This window comes from Vitis riparia, chromosome 7 (assembly GCF_004353265.1).
Source record: "Vitis riparia cultivar Riparia Gloire de Montpellier isolate 1030 chromosome 7, EGFV_Vit.rip_1.0, whole genome shotgun sequence".
Classification (NCBI taxonomy): domain Eukaryota; kingdom Viridiplantae; phylum Streptophyta; class Magnoliopsida; order Vitales; family Vitaceae; genus Vitis; species Vitis riparia.
In genome coordinates, this window is record NC_048437.1 from 29,956,009 (window position 1) to 29,974,262 (window position 18,254).

Sequence of the window (18,254 nt, forward strand, 5' to 3'; positions counted from 1 at the left end):
GTTGTGTGAGCCACGCGAGGGGAAGAAGAAGGCTGGTCTTGACCGTGTGGTTCAAATCGTGGAGAAAAGCGCGTGGAATCTTAGAATTTCTAGGAAGAAGACCCTGGTTAGAAACCATTGAATAATCACTTTGATTACATCATAAGGTGACCACGGGTATCATGTGCTGGGATTTTTTTTATAAAAGCACTGACCATAGCTTACGGTACAGCAGATATAATAGCATACCATCTCCCCAGCCTTTCTAGACTGCAACCTCGTCCTCATCCATATCTCCATTTTTTTCACTTTAAGCTTTTTTCAGAAGCTTCAATGGCCATCTCCATCACCAACATGACTCTTCCCTACACAAGTCATGGGCGGAAGTCAGAAAATATTTTTGCAGTCTCATTTTCTAGCCAGAAACCTCAGTTTCTACGCGTTGATGCAGACGAGATCAGTAGAAAGATGCGTACCGTGACCAGGGTGTTGTCGAAAACCACCAATGGGTCATCAACGGGCATTGGATCGTTGTCTTCCATCATCAATGACCTCGAGAAGGAAAAGACGGTCAAAAGAGTGCATGAGGAGCTAGTATCGGAGCGGTGGAGGGAAATCCATGGCGAGGATGATTGGACTGGAATGCTAGATCCGATGGATCCCCTGTTGAGATCGGAGCTAATCCGGTACGGAGAAATGGCTCAAGCTTGCTACGACGCATTCGATTTCGATCCCTTCTCGAAGTACTGCGGGACCTGTAGATTTATGCCCAGAAAATTCTTCGATTCCCTCGGAATGGCCGGCCATGGCTACGACGTGTCGCGATACCTCTACGCCACATCGAATATCAATCTCCCCAATTTCTTCAAGAAGTCCGATGGCCTAAAGTCTGGAGCAAAAACGCGAACTGGATCGGATACGTCGCGGTGTCGAACGACGAAAAATCAAGAGTTCTAGGGCGCCGGGACATAACCATCGCCTGGCGCGGCACGGTGACCAGACTGGAGTGGATCGCGGACCTGATGGACTTTCTGAAGCCAGTATCGTCGGAGAACATTCCCTGCCCTGACCGGACGGTTAAGGTGGAGTCGGGATTCCTCGACCTGTATACGGACAAGGACGAGAGCTGCAGGTTCTGCACGTTCTCAGCTCGGGAGCAGATTCTGACGGAGGTAAAACGTTTGATAGAGATGTACCCTGACGAAGAACTGAGCATAACCTTCACCGGCCACAGCCTGGGCGGCGCATTAGCGGTGTTGAGCGCGTACGACGTGGCGGAGACGGGGCTGAACGTGCTCAACAACGGGCGGGTGCTGCCGGTGTCGGTGCTCTCGTTCTCCGGGCCTAGAGTGGGAATGTTCGGTTCAAGGAGCGGCTGGAGGGGCTAGGGGTGAAGGTGCTGAGGGTGGTGAACGTGCACGACGTCGTGCCCAAGTCGCCGGGGCTGTTTTTCAATGAGCAAGTGCCGGCGATGGTGATGAAACTGGCGGAGGGGTTGCCATGGAGCTACTCGCATGTTGGGGTGGAGCTGGCGCTGGACCACAAAAACTCGCCCTTCTTGAAGCAGAACGCCGATCCCATTTCCGCCCATAACTTGGAGGCTCACCTGCATTTGCTGGATGGGTTAGTATTGCCTCAAAAATATGAAAAAGATTTCCTTAATTACCAAAGCTGAATGTTTAATCAACTTTTTTAAAAATCTAGGTAATAGTAATTTTTAAATTAGTATTTTCCCTTTGAGATAGTGTCTACTGTTTGATAAAATTTTAAAATCCTAGAAAATGACCCCAGTGATTCCATCAGTGGTCAGTCGCTTATTATGACTTTTTCATATGTTCTCTTAATCCAAACACTCAAGCTCACTTGGGTTTCAGAGCGATTTCTTATAAAAGTTAGGTATTTAATTGATTTTTAAAAATCTAAAAAGTTACTTATAGATTACAATTTAAAACTTTATACAAGGCATTATAAAAAATATTATTAAAATATTTGTTTGTTGTTTTTAATCTATATGATCTAGAATACTCTAAATAGACTCACGTCCGATCACTTATCACTTAAATTTATTATTTATATATTAAGCTAAAATTTTAAAGTAGGAGGCCTAGGGACTTTATAGGATGGGACACAACGATGGGACCATATCATTTTAGATTCCACCCCAAATGGCCAACATTATGTGTCACACAATAGTTAGGATTGTTGCGGGTGGCGACATTATGAATTTTGTAATAAGTCCTTTTAAGGTGAGATAACTTTACAAGCAACTGAATAATCATAATAATACGTTCCACCGTACTTTAAAAAAATATTAATTTATTGAGTATGATCATCATTATCTTATTATCGGGTTCTGCAGATACCACGGGAAAGGCCAGAGATTTGTGCTGGCAAGTGGGAGAGACCCAGCGCTGGTGAACAAGGCATCTGATTTCTTGAAGGATCACTACCTGGTTCCCCCGTACTGGAGGCAGGACGAGAACAAAGGCATGGTCAGAAGCAGCGATGGGCGGTGGGTGCAGCCGGAGCGGCCCAAGCACGAGTTACACGACCATAACCATGCAGATATGCACCACCACCTCGGCCAGCTAGGCCTTTCTTCTGGCCAATAGAGATGGTTTGACTCGTGGCTATAGCCTACTTCCAGTTTTGGGTCCTCTCCATTTGTACAAAACAACAAGTATATATGTAGTTTGTTTATTTACATCTGTCCTTTTTGATAATTATGCTTAATTATTTTTAATTTTATTAATTTTTAAGATTTGTTTTGCCTACGAACACATTAATTTTATTTTAAAATTTTAAACTATGAGTCGTATCTGTCATTGTATGTGTGATAAAGATGTGAAAGGATTAGGTAAGGATATTAAATGATAAGCATTGGATACCATATAAAAAACCAAATATGTTATTGAAGAAGAAATTACTAGTCTATTCTTAATATTTTACATTTTAGTCTCATTCATCGATGAAAAAATAACATCCATTGAACTTCACATTCTTAAAAATCATTTACAAAGTCAAGATAAACTCATACATATATAATGTTAAAAAAATTTTCATATAAATATTGTTCATTTGGTCTAATCGGCTTCCACGACTTTAATGCATATGCACAATTAAAAAGCATTTATACATAATAACATCCATTGAACTTCACATTCTTAAAAATCATTTACAAAGTCAAGATAAACTCATACATATATAATGTTAAAAATTTTTTCATATAAATATTGTTCATTTGGTCTAATCGGCTTCCACGACTTTAATGCATATACACAATTAAAAAGTATTTATACACAATAACATCCATTGAACTTCACATTCTTAAAAATCATTTACAAAGTCAAGATAAACTCATACATATATAATGTTAAAATTTTTTTCATATAAATATTGTTCATTTGGTCTAATCGGCTTCCACGACTTTAATGCATATGCACAATTAAAAAGTATTTATACACATATAGTGATATCATTTGCAATTATTCATTCCTTACAATTGTTTAATTATTAGGCTCGTCGCTTTAAAACTTAAGGTTAAAGGAAGATTTTTTAACCTTCCTCTATGTAGATATCATTAACTCCTAGTCATCCCGACTTTCAACGTGTATATACAAATGAAAAAAACCCATGTATATTTATATATAGGCCACAAATTTATTTTATTTTCATATTTTGAACATGGGATATATCAAGCAATCTTATTATTTTATATCATAGTTTTACGTGTTACACCCAAATTCTATTATAGGCTAAATAGCCCAAATTACAATTTTGATATCACGTAGAATGAGTGCCTTTTCAGCTGCAAAAAACAAACACATAGTTGATTAGACATGTCACTAAGTTATTAATAAAAAAATACAAATTTGTAGTAACGGAATCATGATTAAAAATTAGCAACTGGCAGCCATTATAATGTGAAAAACACATCACTTGCAATTTACTATTGCTGCTATCATGGACGACTTGATGGGGGACCTTTACCGACTAGGAGTTAAAGCCACATTTTTTTTAACCCTCCAACCTATTATTTAAGACTTAAAAAATGACTTAGGAACTCTTTTAAAAAGACCACGACATGATGGGTGCAAGACTAATTCATCATATTATGACTTTAATTACTCTTAATTAGCCTTGAAGCATAGGGTTTGGGTTAAGTCGTAATGGTTTAATTGACCATGCACTCCACTTTATTGGTTTAATAGTGTGCCTTAGGTGCACGAAAACCTAAGCCATGTTGAGAAAATCAAACCCTTTAACTAGCAACGAGGATACCAATTATGACTTTTATCATGTCTACAAATCCAAAGGTGGGCTTAAATTCATGGATTAAGACGTTACGTTGAGTTTATCATGCGTTAAAACTAAATTTTTTTATAATTATAATTTATTTATTTATCTTTTCACTTTTTTTATGACTAAATATACATCTATAATATATATAATAGAAGTGCTTTTGTCGTAATTGTTTCTTGGAATATTTACCAAACTTGTCATTAATTCTATATAAGATGTAACCAGTTTTTTTAAACACGACACTAATGTAAATAAACTAAAGACAAATAATTTCTTCATTTATATAAATAGGTATGATAAATTAAATTTAAATTTTAAATAATTATCTGAATTTAAAATTTAAGTTTTATTACGACACAGTTTTGTTGTGACTATTTTTATTTAATTTTTTTTTAAATTTAAAATTTAAAATTTTAAAATTAAAACTTAGTTATTTTATAATTATGATGGGTGTTATAAAATTGGAGCCTACAGTTGTTTGTCTTTGTAGAGGATCCAAATTGAAGTATAAATTAATATATACTCCCTTTTATTTTAATTCAATAAGAGTAAGAAGTATCATATGAATAAAATTATTATTTTAATTTTAAAAAAATATTGTTCAACAAATCTTATTTAATTATGCCATGACAAATAATAGCATGTGTTTGTTTATTAAATAATTAAAATTAAAATTAATTAATTTAATAAAAATAGTCAATTGTATATAGATTTTTATTATACAATATTAATATTAAAACATATGCATGGAGTTGTCAACTTTATAATATATTTTTGAACATAAATATTTTAAAATTTATTTCATTTTTCTTAAATTATTTTTTCCATGATATTTATTAAATAATTAAAAATTATATAATAGAAACTTCATTACTTAATTGTTCACAGATCTTGCACTTGAAGCAAACTACTAGTGTTAAAACTAAAAAATTATAATTTGGACCTTTTTTCACTCGTGTGAAAGCATATAAATTGTAAATTGTACAGTATGAAAAACGTTAAATTTAAGCCGTTGAATAAAAATATAAAAATTTAAATATAAATAAAAACATGTTTGATAGTGTTTTTAGTAAAAGTTTTTTTTTTTTTTTTAAATTATTGTAATTTTTATGGATGAAAAATGCAAAAACTAAGCATTTTAATCCTGATGCTTTGCGATTGAGTGTAACCGTAGCGCCCAATTTTATTTGTATCTTTAAAAAGGTTATATACCCTTTAAATAAATTATTTATTCTTTGAAAATATTATCATGGATGGGCCGGGTAGGCCCATCCGGCCCAACTCAGTAGTACTTGATCAATATTACGACTCTCGGTATTCTTCTCCTTTCACGTGGTGCGAACCTCACATTCGTCGCCGTCAATTGGTCCGGTCGCTGACGCTGACTTCCGGAAACAGTTCTCCGACTCAGTATTCCTTTTTCGATCATCCTTACCTCATTTCTCTTTAGCTTCCTTCAGGACTAACGGAGTTGGAAGAAACCGCCGCCAGGTATCCCTAAACCCTAACCCTAAACCCTAACTTTTGTTTTTTTTTCTCTGTTGGATTCAATAGGTCGTATTATGTGTTGACAACCGATGGAGAACGATTTTTATAGTGAAGAGACAATTTATTTTACAAATTTTTGGCAATTCCAAGTGAGAAAGATGTACTTGAGTGGCTTCATATGTGTTATAGCAGTATAGTATGGGTTATATATTTCTATATTTTCAAAATCCAAAGGTCAATTACGAAGTTTTCGTGGAAAAGAGATGGTGATGTTTGGGAGTTTTGGTGGAATTTGTTGTCCTTTTTCCCCTAAGAACAAGGAATAAGTTTTTGTGCTTTTTCTGAACCTGGGTGTCCTGAAAATTGTTTATCTAAATTCGTTTGTGCTTGGAAACAGTAGAAGAAATGGTGGTTCCGGCATTGATGTTGTAGAACCTTATAGCTTAATTTGATTTGCTGCAAATTGTTATGAAATTTGGGTTTGGATAATGTGTCGTTGATGGAAATTCACTGATTTGATCTCTGATAATCTCTCATGTCTCTTTTCATGTTTTGCTTGCTTTAACTTGAATGTGATCGACATTCTATTGAATATTAGGAAATTGGTAGTGTTTTGGAATCCATAATACTTCGTTTGGTTCTAGAAAAGGAAAAAGTGCTTAAGACAGATTATTTTGGTATGTTTGGTTTACCATAAAAAATATAAAAGAAAATTAAATATAAATAAAATTAGTTAGAAACTTATACATTTTGAGATTATTTAATCTTTATAAAGAAGGGGAAAAAAGTGAAGCATGTTTAAAGAAGCATATAAAAAACTTATTAATTTTAAATTTATATTTCATTTTCTTTCACTTTCTCTTTCCTTGTATGTTTCCTCCCTATTTTCTTTCCCTCAAAATTTCCTTCACCTTTGTTACATGTTCTATGGCTAAATACAATAGGTTTAAATGCTGGAGCCATGATGTTCTGAAGTTTAGCCATGTATGATTGCTCCATTTGCCCAAATTTTCATTTGTTTGGTGATTTGAAATGACAATGTTGAACTTGATTATCTTGGAACGCTTGACTATAATTTTTTCATAGTGTTTCTTTAGTTTGTTTTTTCAAATCCAGGGGCCGAGATTTAAGTATTTATGTATTTGCAATTGGATTTTGCATGTTTTTGCAGAAATAAATTGTTGAAGATGAGTTTAATTTCTCAAAATATTCTCCGTAAAAACCGAGTCAATAAGACTAAAAGGGAGGATGTTGATGTGCCTTCACCTTTGGAAGGAAATGAAAATGAAGATAGAAAGGAATTGGTTCCAGATATTTTAAGGACTAAGAAGAGGAAGAAAGAACACAAAGAAGAGGATAAGCAACTGGAAGTTGAGGAGGAAAGAGAAATGAAGAAGCTGGAGAACTTTTTGTTTGGATCTCTCTATGACCCAGTTGAATTTGGGAAGGTAGGTGAGGAAGAAGTACAAACCAAGGCAGAGAAAGATTCTACTTTGTTCTTCACTGATCGATCGGCTAATAGTGCTCTATCTTTTTATGAGGAGGATGCAGAATTCCCAGAGGAAAGTAGTGGTGAAGAGGACACCAAGCAAAGGAAACCCGTCTGGGTGGATGAAGAAGAGGAGAAAACCAATATAAATATTTCTAAAGTTAACAGATTGAGGAAGCTGAGGAAGGAAGAGGATGAGAGTTTAATTTCTGGTTCGGTTTATGTCTCACGATTGAGAGCTCAGCATGCTAAGCTGAATCCAGGAACAGAGTGGGCCCAACTTGATTCATGGTCAAGGACTTACAGCTCTGATTATGGTGAATCATCAGATGAAGAAAATGGGGCAGTGATTGCTCCAGGTCATAAGGATGTTGAAGCCGTTGATGATATCCTTCGGACAAATGAAGACCTGGTTGTGAAAAGCAGTACGAAATTGTTGCCTGGACTTCTGGAATATTCAAGACTGGTAGATGCAAATGCAGAGGATCCTTCCAATGGTCCTATTAATTCGGTTCAATTCCATTGTAATGCTCAGTTGCTGCTTACTGCTGGACTAGACCGAAGGGTCAGATTTTTTCAAATTGATGGCAGAAGGAACACCAAAATTCAAAGTATCTTCCTTGAAGATTGCCCTATTCGGAAAGCATCTTTCTTGCCCGATGGGTCTCAGGTTATCATAGCGGGGAGAAGAAAGTTCTTTTACAGCTTTGATTTAGTGAAAGCCAAAGTTGATAAAATAGGACCCTTGATTGGTAGGGAGGAGAAAAGCTTGGAAGCTTTTGAGGTTTCCCCTGATTCTGGTACCATTGCCTTTGTGGGCAATGAAGGTTACATCTTGTTGGTTTCATCAAAAACAAAGGAACTGATTGGAACCCTTAAGATGAATGGAACTGTTCGTTCATTAGCTTTTGCTGATGATGGGCGGCAATTATTAAGCTCGGGTGGAGACGGACATATTTACCACTGGGACTTGAGAACAAGGACTTGCTTCCATAAAGGTACAGATGAAGGCTGCATAAATGGTACAGCTCTCTGTGCTTCCCCAAGTGGAGCTTTGTTTGCTGCAGGTTCAGCCAGTGGGATTGTGAATGTTTACAATAAAGAAGAGTTTTTAGGCGGCAAGAGGAAACCAATGAAAACCATAGAGAACGTAACCACCAAAGTGGATTTTATGAAATTTAACAATGATGCTCAGATATTGGCTATCAGTTCCAGCATGAAGAAGAACAGTTTAAAGCTGATACACATTCCATCATATACTGTATTCTCGAATTGGCCTCCCCCGAATAGGACTCTGCATTATCCACGTTGTTTGGATTTTAGCCCTGGTGGAGGTTTCATGGCAGTGGGAAGTGCCGCTGGAAAAGTGTTGCTCTACAAGTTGCATCATTACCAGCATGCATAGAGCAAATGCATGTGATCCTGGCAATGTCTCATCACAATGCCCTTGCTCTTTGTTCCTCCCAACTCATGAAACTTCAGGTACTTAAGCCGAGGGCAGCACAGCTGCCTCTGTTTTTCCCTTTATTTGGTTCTTCTTTTGGATTAAACTATAGCTTTCCTAAACCTCCTCTTCATGAAAACGTGTGGATGGTTTAGATTCAAACTGGTTTTCACGTCATAACTTGTTTTCTATTATTTATGCTGTGAACCAGTGATTAATTTTGGGAAAGTTTTGAGGTGTTGTAGCCGAGAGCTGTGGCATACGGGGCTCATGGGGAATTTGTCTTTGTTTATTTTATTTTTATTTTGTAGCATTATCTGTTTGGATAAGAGGACAATCGACGAAGTTGTAATCTAGCATTTTTGGGTTTTAAATCATTTCCCTTTTAAGATTATTATGGTCATCATGATTTGTTTTTCTATAATGTTCTCATATTTTTGTTTAGTAAAAAAGCACATGCTACCAGGTTCGAATCTTGATGACTCTCAAGGTTTGGTTCCGTGGAGAGTAAGGGCTTAACCTTCAAATTTGAATGGCTATTGGTTTTAAATTGAAAATTGAAATGAGAAACTAATGGTTGAACAATTCAAAAAAATATAAAGAAAACAGTTTTTTGAGCTTAAGTTTGACAAATGTTTTTACTAAATTTTTCTGGTATTTGAATTTCAGATGGATGTTCGTTCCTCAAAGCAATTAAGATCTACTTTTAAGGGCAATTCTGAAAAACTATTTTGCTAAAACAATTTTTGAAAGCATTGCTAAAGAATCCTAAATCAAATAATATTTTTTAGTCTTGATCATCAGAGTTTTTCGATCAATGGTCAAAACAGTTGAATTCTGTCAATAAAGGAATTCAAATTTAGAGGCTTTGCCACCTATAAAAACTCAAATGGAGCCAAAAAAGGGTAAACCCTTCATTATGGAAATCAACACCACATATCAGACGATTTATTTGTTTCCTGAACCAAATGTCAATGAAAATGATGAAAGGAAAATTTTAAGTTACTCAAATTCCTATAAAGGAAAAGAAAATTTACAGTAACAAGTTTGTAGGAGAACCCTTGGCACCCAGCAGGATTTGCACTCCTCTAGTAAGGCTCCATTTCCGCTGCATGTTCATACCTCAGTTTCCTGTCATCGACCAGTTTATTGTTAGGTTTCTCCTGCAGTTTTAAGAAGGCCAAGTGAGGAATTTGTAGGACGGAAAGAAAAATGATATTTTTACAAAGTAAAATATATGATTGTACCAAATGAAAATTTCTTTAAAAATTTGTCGCTTGGAACAGCCTAATGAAAATTCGAGGAGCAATAATTGAAAGGATAGAAATTGGTTGAAGGGATAAAGCGCAGCAATTGACAAAAAATAGTTTTTTTTCAAGATTTATTCTGAAAGCAGGTTGTTGTTGGGAACAAATATGAGGTTTTTAGTTTATTATTTTTTTGTAGAGTGTCCTTAACAACAATTGAAAAGATATAGAATATTTTGTAAACATTTGCATCATACATAATATACAAAAAATAAGCCGTGTAAATTGTTTTTTATATTTGAATTCCAAACAGGATTTTGTTCTTGAAAACAATTGAGAACTGTTTTGAAGAACTGTTCTGAAAAAAAAAAAAAACTGCTCTCAACAACGTGGCTAAACATGCCTATAACTTCTTTCTAAGGTATGGAGTTAGAACTAGCATCTAAACTAGTGCAGCTAGATCCAGTTGGTGGGACAAATTCTATAGAAACCCAATGGCAACTAGGCCATGCAGGATTGAAATTCTCAAGCTAGGCCAGTAATCATCAATCTGCCAAATTTTTTGTGGAACTGACCCCGCATGACAACCTTTAAAGGGAAACAAGAACTAGAAAGTAGAAGCAGAGACTAAACCCAATGTGCTTAATGTTAACAGAAACAAAGAGACAATTGTTCATCTTGTGTTTCATTAGGTCTATAATAGAGAGTAGTAACATGCAATGCTGTAGCTCAAGAGGCATGCCAAGGAGAGCCTAATCTAGCAATTAGAGAATGGAATGTTTTGGCAGACATTTCCAGACCTGCCTTCAGGAGAATAGATCACATTCCAGTCATATACCCATATCTAGTGCTGTTGACATGAGTAGTGAACTGAGGAAATAGAATTTCAAATTTTGAGGAGACTTTGCAGTAAAAACATGAACATAGGAATACAACAAAAGTTGTTTTTGTGGCCACATGATAGCATTTCGGGTTTAGCAATACCTATGGTTTGAAGCTCTATTGATAGACTGGTGTTTCATTGTTAAAAATGTCTCATTAAATCGAAAAAGGGAAAGGAACCAAGGCAAACTGAAAAGCTCCAGCAACCCAAATGGAACATATTTGCTAAAAGATCATGAGATCAAGTTGGGCAACTATTCTTACCAAAAGTGGGAGTGCTACCGTGCCCATCAGATAGATTGAAACTCATGCTAAACCCCTGCTGCAGCTTTAACCTCAGGATCCGTCTTTCCCTGAAACAAATTTGAGCAAGAATCATATTCAATCCATACAATTCATGAACAATTGCAGGTTAAACTAGGGTAATGGATCAAAATGAAGACAAAGATATAGACCAAAAATACGTAAATATCAATGGAAATATGTACACAATATTGATATCATAAATTCTACAAAGAAACTGAAGGAAATAGTTATGAACACCAAAATTCAAAGGGAAACTTTAGGAACTCATGGGAGAATGAAATAGCTTAATTTAGACCCCATTCCTTTTTTTTTTTTTTTTTATAAGTTATCTACTTGAATAAAATTTCCTATCTAAAGGAATATAAGCACTAAGAATCATGTTTAAGAAAATTTTTACATCTTAATTGGATTTTCACATTATGTTTAAATTTTTTAACCCAAAATGTAAACATATATCATATCAGATGTTTAAATTATTTTCTATTTTCAGTTAAATTAATTATTTATTTATTATGAAAATTTGAGACAATTCTTTAATTATTTGTTAAGAAATCACAACTGACTTTTAAACTATTTTTTAGTCCTCGAAATAGTTAATGAATTAGGAAAGAGGAGACACCTAATTGGTTATTGGAGATTTCAAATCCTCACCAAATATGATCTTTGTCATTAAATGTGATAAACTCCACACTCTTTTTTCTTTCTTTCTTTCTTTTTGCCATCCTATCCCAAGAAGATTAGAGCCGTAGAAAATAAATTGTCAGAAAATGACCTGTTTGTTGCAATTTCAATATCTGTCCAGAAATTTCTGAGATCTTTTAAGACCCCATCAAAGATTTTAAACACCATCCACTGTCTTTCTTAGAAGAATGGTGGATGGAGGACCAGTGAAGACAGAAGCACTCCTGTTGGGGCTGCTATGTCAGATACCTAGTAATGACAGGGTATGAGTTCCAGACTATGCAGACCAGCGATGCTTCTATTCTTGCACAGACCATTATTTATTTACTTCAGTCTCATCCTCATTTTTTCTGAAGAGAATTGCCTATCTACTTTGGGGTTCTATACTGGCTAAAACCTCCTTGTCACTCCCTCCTCTGCCTTTTCTTTTATAGTAGATCATCTGTTCTTTCCATTTCTTAAATAGAAATACAAATCCCTAAATTTCAGTAAAGATATTGCATACAATGCTGGACGTGCTCCCCACGCACTCATGACACACACATCATGGGAAGGGAATGGCAAATTTCCTAGTGATATATCCTGAAATTCCCAGAAAATTTCAGCTAAAAAAATGTTGTATATTTTGCTGATTCTTCAAGATACATAAATGGTGACCAGAAAATGTATCAATCGCAACCAAAATCTGAAAAATATCACCAAGCCATCGGTGATAAACTTAGGTCCATGGTTATCACATGCTGGTTGGGCTCAACAATATAAATAGACATTGACAAATTCAAAATTGTGAGGTTCCATTGTCCCCAGAAGAGAAAAAAATACAGGTAGCCATAATTTTTAAATAGGTCAGTGGTTCATCACTTCTTAAATAGGTCAGTGCAACAGGAATAGAAAATATGTGGTGGTGTTTGTTTTTTGGCTGAATAGAAAAAGCCAAAATATTTGGCTTTTGCTATTCAGCTAAAAGTGACCTGTTGACATCATCTAATATAACTAAAGTGAACTTGTTATCAATAGGTTCAATTTAGTCATGTTGGATGATGTCAATAGGTTACTTTTAGCTGAATAGATAAAGCCAAATATTTTGACTTTTTCTATTTAGCCAAAAAACAAACACCAAGTCTATAATAAATAACTGATAAAAAGATTCTGTCTGACACAAACCTCGGGCGGAGAGCTGTTTCGAATCTTCCGGGTAGGAGTCCTCATTGTGACAAGCTCCTCTGCTGCAGTAGGGTGGATTCCCACAGTGGCATCAAAGTCTGCCTTTGTCAAGCCAGCTCTCACAGCAACTGCAAAGCCCTGGGGTTTTGCCATAAGAATACAACCAATTAATTGCAGATCTAACAAAAATAAGTCAAGCAATGGATTAGAAGGCAAACCTGCACAATTTCTGGTGAATCTTCTCCACACATATGCAACCCCAGTACTTTGTTATTCTTTGCGCAGACTATAAGTTTCATGAAAACCCGGTCTGGAAGTCCAGAAAGAGTAGCCTTTAAGGGCCTGAAGTTTGCTGTGTAGACATCAATGTCTCCATATTTTTGTATAGCCTACAAAAATGATTCAAATATTAATTGCAAGGGATGAATCTCAGCTGCTGCAAATACAGAAGAGAATTGGCATCACCTGTTCTTCAGTAAGACCAACTTGTCCAATAGGTGGCTGGGAAAACACAGCGGATGGTACAGCTCTGCTCATAAGAAGAAACAATCTAGTCAGGTAGCTAATACAGATCAAACTTAGCCTTTTACCATTTAAACTCAAACTCGTATTAGACTTCCTTCTCAGGGAGGAAACAAATTCCCATATTCTAAAGGTTTTGGTTGTGAAAAAGTACAAAAATGCTTTAGAACACTAAGAAAGGCCATTTTCAACATTTTCATGCATGTTCACCTAATCTTTGAGAAAACTAAATTGAGAGTAAATTACTAGAGCAGACAATAGTTAAATGTATCTAGACAGGAGCATCTCTGAATCCTTATCCACGCCAACAATGGTACCAAACAATTTTGCACAAAATAGATAGAACACCTATAATCTGGTTTTGTTGGTTCATTCCCAAATAGAGTTTTAGCTAATGCCCCTCCCTCCATCAAAGCAACTGGAGTCAAATTTATTCTATCTGTTACATCTCCAACTGCCCAAATGGAAGGAACTGATGTACGGGAGAATTCATCAACCTGAGAAAGCAATAAGAGTGTATGAGAAAAAGCACAAGGTACAAAAATCACAAGAATGGAGCAGAACAAATCTCAGAGAATCAAATATTCTTACCTCTATTGCTCCAGTCTTGGTCATTTTTACTCCTACTGTCTCCAATCCTAAGTTCTGCAATGTATTATGAGTTTATGTAAGCAATCAGAATGTTGCATCCTTTACTTTTTCAAGTGCCGATTTAGTTCTCACAAGAAAGATTGACTCCTGCATGGTACAGGCATATTTTGATAACTTACCAATCAAGGCATCACAGCAAGTTATGGAATGCAATTCCATCAGTTGACATGAAGAGAACAAAATGGAAACACACACCTAACATTGCTTTGATTGGCAAATCAACAAAAGAAAATGGGTATACCAAATAGAAGTCAACCATAAAAGTACAAAAATCAACCTTTGTATTAGGCCTGCGTCCTGTTGCAAACATGATATGGGAGAAACCTTCAACCGTTCCTTTGTTAGTCTTTAAAGACAGAGAACCATCAGCTGATTTGAGAATAGCCTGAGGCGACTCTTCTGTATGGAACTCAATTCCTCTTAGAGACATCTGTTCTGCAACAAAATCTCTGACCTGAAGGCATTGAAAATGCAAGTTTGACAAACTATTGCACATGTAGATAGGAAAAATAAAATAAAAAATCAATAATATCATATGCAGTTCCTTACATCTTCATCAAAACCTCTTAAAACCTTTTTCTGCCGTATAAATACATGGACGTCAGTATTCAAACCATTGAAGATACCAGCAAACTCCAAAGCAATGTACCCACCCCCAACTATTCCAATTTTCTTAGGTTTTGAGGGCAAATCAAGTGCAGCATCAGAATCTATGGCATGTTCACTTCCAGGAATTTCAGGAATGAAGGGGCGGCCCCCAACTGCAATTAGTATGTGCCTTGCTGTATATAGTTTTCCATCCACGTCAACTGTGTGTGGGTCCACAATCTATGGATAAAATCATTAAAATTCAAGCAACAGTCATAAAAAGCATGAAATATGAATTCATTTCAGAGAAGAATTCTGTTTATTTCTAATCTGGCTTTACAATGATATCCAACCTTTCCACGGCCTTCAATTAATGTGACTCCAGCATTTTTCAGAATGTTCTTGTATATACCAGTAAGGCGCTGCAATTCAGCGTTTTTGTTAGCCATCAAGGTGCTCCAATCATGCTTGGGTTCAGCTTCAAATTTCCATCCAAAACCACCACTCTCATCAAATTCATGAGAGAATTTGGAAGCATACACAAGCAATTTCTTTGGCACACATCCACGAAGTACACACCTGCATCAGAAAAATCTTGTTAAATTTATTGGCATTCTAATAGAATTCAGAAAATAAAAATGCCAATAAGGTAACAATAGGAAAATTTAGAAAATGTTGTTGAATTTTTGTAACATGCAATAAAATAACCATGTCAATTAATTGGGTAATAATTGGAAGGTTCAGAGGCATCAATATTTTTTTAATTGCTGAAGATGTGATGAAAAAATGCAAGTATGAAATATCAGCTGAAATACCATTTTATGAAATAGTGATAATATCTTAAGCCAAAGGCATCTTGAAAAGAACCCCCACTTAGGGATAGCTTACACTTTAATAACTATTGTTTTAAGAGTCTTGTTTGCCTTTAAGGACATAGAAAAGATATGAACTTATTTGGAACTCAAGTAGGCATTCAAGAAATTTTAGATTAGGCAAAACCTCCAACAAATTCACAAACTAAAACATTAGGGATGTATTTCCTGCAGAGGCGACAGTGTCCCAAATGACCTTCAATTTTGAACTTTCTCTGCTTCATTTGAACAGTACTATTCCCATTGGTGGGATGCCCTATCTTTCATAGGCAAACAAAGTGCATATATTGACAAGCGCCAATCAGAAAAGGAGGCGCACCCCTAGTACACTGAGATTCCATTGGTGGGATACTGCTCACTTGTATTAATGTCATTTTAACTCATCGCTACAAGCTAAAGCAGAACTTTTTGTACCCTTCAATCAACATGTGTACCAAAACATTTTGAGGTAGGAAAAATAACAGAAAAATCTGAGTTTGTTAGTACTCGCTAACAACATGGGTGTTCCTTTAAGAGCCAGAAACTGGAAGTTCAAAGAGTAACTTTTAGTGTGCAATGAAGTTTCTGTGTCTCAATTCATTGGACAGCAACTAGTTCTCTGTTCAATCATCTTCAGTATTCATATCCTGATTTAAAGTTAGCACTGGCTTTGCATATTAGAAATTCAAGTCACTCTTATACAAAATTGAAGAGCTGAAAGTCTAAAACACTAAAATTAATAATTTGATTAAGGCACAATAATTTGAATTTGTGCCCAAAGGATGCATTAATTTTCTATTCAACTTTCTCTCATGTGCAAGATTAAGGTCATGTAGCTGTAACCTTAAAATCCATAATCAACCAAGAACGCTAAAAAGGAAAAAAAAGAAAAAAAGAAGAACACTTAATTCAATTCAATCAGAATTTCATAACCAAAGTAGAAATTAAATTAAATTAAACAAACCAAAAATTAAATTTAATCCACTCCGATGAATAAAAAACACACTGAACTAGAAGCAGAAGCTAAAAGTAATTCAAAGTTCGAATGAACTGCATTGAAATATCAAAACCCAAATGCAAACTAAATTCAGAATTTAAAAAGAATCCATAATTCAAATTAGTCTCTCCCAATCTCTAATCCCAAAAATAAATAAAAACTAAAAATAGGCCAATACAAAAAAAAAAAAAAGAAAAAAAAAAACTTTTTATACATACATAACGCTATGAATGCCCAAAAAAATAAAATCAAACTTTTACACATAAAACCCCACTTACGTGCCGCCAACGCCACCGGTGGTCTCGGAAGATATGGTAGCAAAAGGAAGCTCACAAACGGCAACCGAAGAGCCGAAGTTGGCGGCGAAACGCGAAGCCCTAACGCCGCCGCTGCCAGCGCCGATGGTGAAGAGGTCGAAGTCGTAGTGGCGAGGCTCGGCCCCATTTTCGGACTCTGCTCGAACTGCAAAACAACGACGAGGAGAGAAAGAGGAAGGGCGCTGAGAGAGAGAGCCTGGGGTTAGGGTTAGGGTTTTGGAGTGAGAAAGAGAGGAGGAGAAGTTGAGAGAAAGAGATATTGGGAAATTTCTGTAGAGGGTTTGAAGCTTTGGAGAAGAGAATGTGAGCCTGGGCGTCGACAGTGAGGTTGCCGCAGCCATATTCCTTTTTCCTTCGCCCTTTCCTTCTAATTTTTCCCTTATATATCTTGTGGTTAAATAAAAACGAATTTCTAAAGCACTTTTTCAACGCCACTTATTTATTTATCTTTTTTTTTTTTTCATACTTTTTTGTTTTATATAAATATACAACATAAAATTGGTTACTTATTGTTAATAAATAAATAATATAAAACCGAAGTTATTAAAAAATAAAATAAAAATTTATGGATTTTTATTTTCTTTGACCGAGGCAAAAGGGCAATTACTTTTTGTAATCTTGCTCATTTATTTTTTGATGTAAAATATGAGAATTTAGGGTCAAAATGGCTTTTTATTGAACAAAATGTAGATTATTGTTCAAAATAATTCTTTTTTATTTATTTAAATTAATTTAAAATTTATATTTTGGAAATAAGATTTTAATGAAAATTAAAAACCATAATTTTAAAATATGTACCAAAAACGTAATTTTATTCAAGATAAGACTTTTAATATATATTTTTAAATAATAGATAAGATTTTGATTATTTCAAAAGTCGGTCTCATAGATTATTTTAATAGTAACAAAGCCCATTTTGAATCCAAACTCAAAATTTGGAAGCAAACCTAGCACCGTCTTAGAAATGACGTGGCAATGTATGGTAAATAATGTGGAAACATAGAAAGGTAGGGCAATAAGAAAAGAAGATTATTATTATTATTATTATTATTGGAATACTTATAATATGTTTTGAGTAAGAAGATGAATTGCCACCTTTCTATAAACTATAAACATGGAATGTAAGGCTACAAGGGATTTTTTTTATTTCTCTCTTTATTAATCAAATAACGTGTTCTTTGTTAAATGTAAACCTCACAAATTATTCCTTGATACTTAGGAGGTTTAGGGCCAGCAACGTGAGCCCTTTGTGAAATTTTAGTAAAATATCACAAAAAATGGGATAAAATTTTGGTATGTCTGGGCCAGCTTATGCACACCTCAATTAATCCCACAGGATCCTGAAA

The 18,254-nt window shown here is 35.2% G+C and overlaps 3 protein-coding genes across 5 annotated transcripts; 2 read left to right on the forward strand and 1 right to left on the reverse strand.

The window, feature by feature from the left end:
* Positions 1 to 230: 230 nt before the first annotated feature.
* LOC117917404 (phospholipase A1-Igamma2, chloroplastic-like) lies at positions 231 to 2,702 on the forward strand. Its single transcript, XM_034833672.1, is given in 4 exon segments — positions 231 to 856; positions 859 to 1,326; positions 1,329 to 1,602; positions 2,339 to 2,702. Coding segments are annotated over 4 exon segments (1,539 nt in total). The 5' UTR covers positions 231 to 312; the 3' UTR covers positions 2,592 to 2,702.
* A 2,900-nt stretch (positions 2,703 to 5,602) lies between these two features.
* Positions 5,603 to 8,978, forward strand: LOC117917294 (U3 small nucleolar RNA-associated protein 18 homolog). 2 transcript variants are annotated; one of them, XR_004651664.1, is made up of 3 exons: positions 5,603 to 5,772; positions 6,941 to 8,740; positions 8,914 to 8,978. XR_004651664.1 is itself a non-coding variant. In XM_034833517.1 (2 exons), exon 2 carries the CDS (start codon positions 6,957 to 6,959, stop codon positions 8,661 to 8,663), a length of 1,707 nt encoding a protein of 568 aa, XP_034689408.1. In that variant the 5' UTR covers positions 5,603 to 5,772; positions 6,941 to 6,956; the 3' UTR covers positions 8,664 to 8,951. The 2 variants fall into 2 exon arrangements, 1 of the variants encoding a protein (XP_034689408.1); XM_034833517.1 differs by having other exon boundaries at positions 6,941 to 8,951.
* Positions 8,979 to 9,622: 644 nt separating this feature from the next.
* On the reverse strand, positions 9,623 to 17,268 carry LOC117919261 (glutathione reductase, chloroplastic-like). Of its 2 annotated transcripts, none has more exons than XM_034836397.1 (11): positions 16,870 to 17,268; positions 15,097 to 15,322; positions 14,705 to 14,983; positions 14,433 to 14,609; positions 14,096 to 14,149; positions 13,853 to 14,001; positions 13,448 to 13,511; positions 13,201 to 13,371; positions 12,983 to 13,120; positions 11,096 to 11,184; positions 9,623 to 9,833 (listed from the first exon to the last, which is right to left on the reverse strand). In XM_034836397.1, exons 1-10 carry the CDS (start codon positions 17,247 to 17,249, stop codon positions 11,143 to 11,145), a joined length of 1,680 nt encoding a protein of 559 aa, XP_034692288.1. In that variant the 5' UTR covers positions 17,250 to 17,268; the 3' UTR covers positions 9,623 to 9,833; positions 11,096 to 11,142. The 2 variants fall into 2 exon arrangements, with proteins under 2 accessions (XP_034692288.1, XP_034692287.1); XM_034836396.1 differs by having other exon boundaries at positions 9,623 to 9,865.
* Between the last annotated feature and the right edge of the window lie 986 nt (positions 17,269 to 18,254).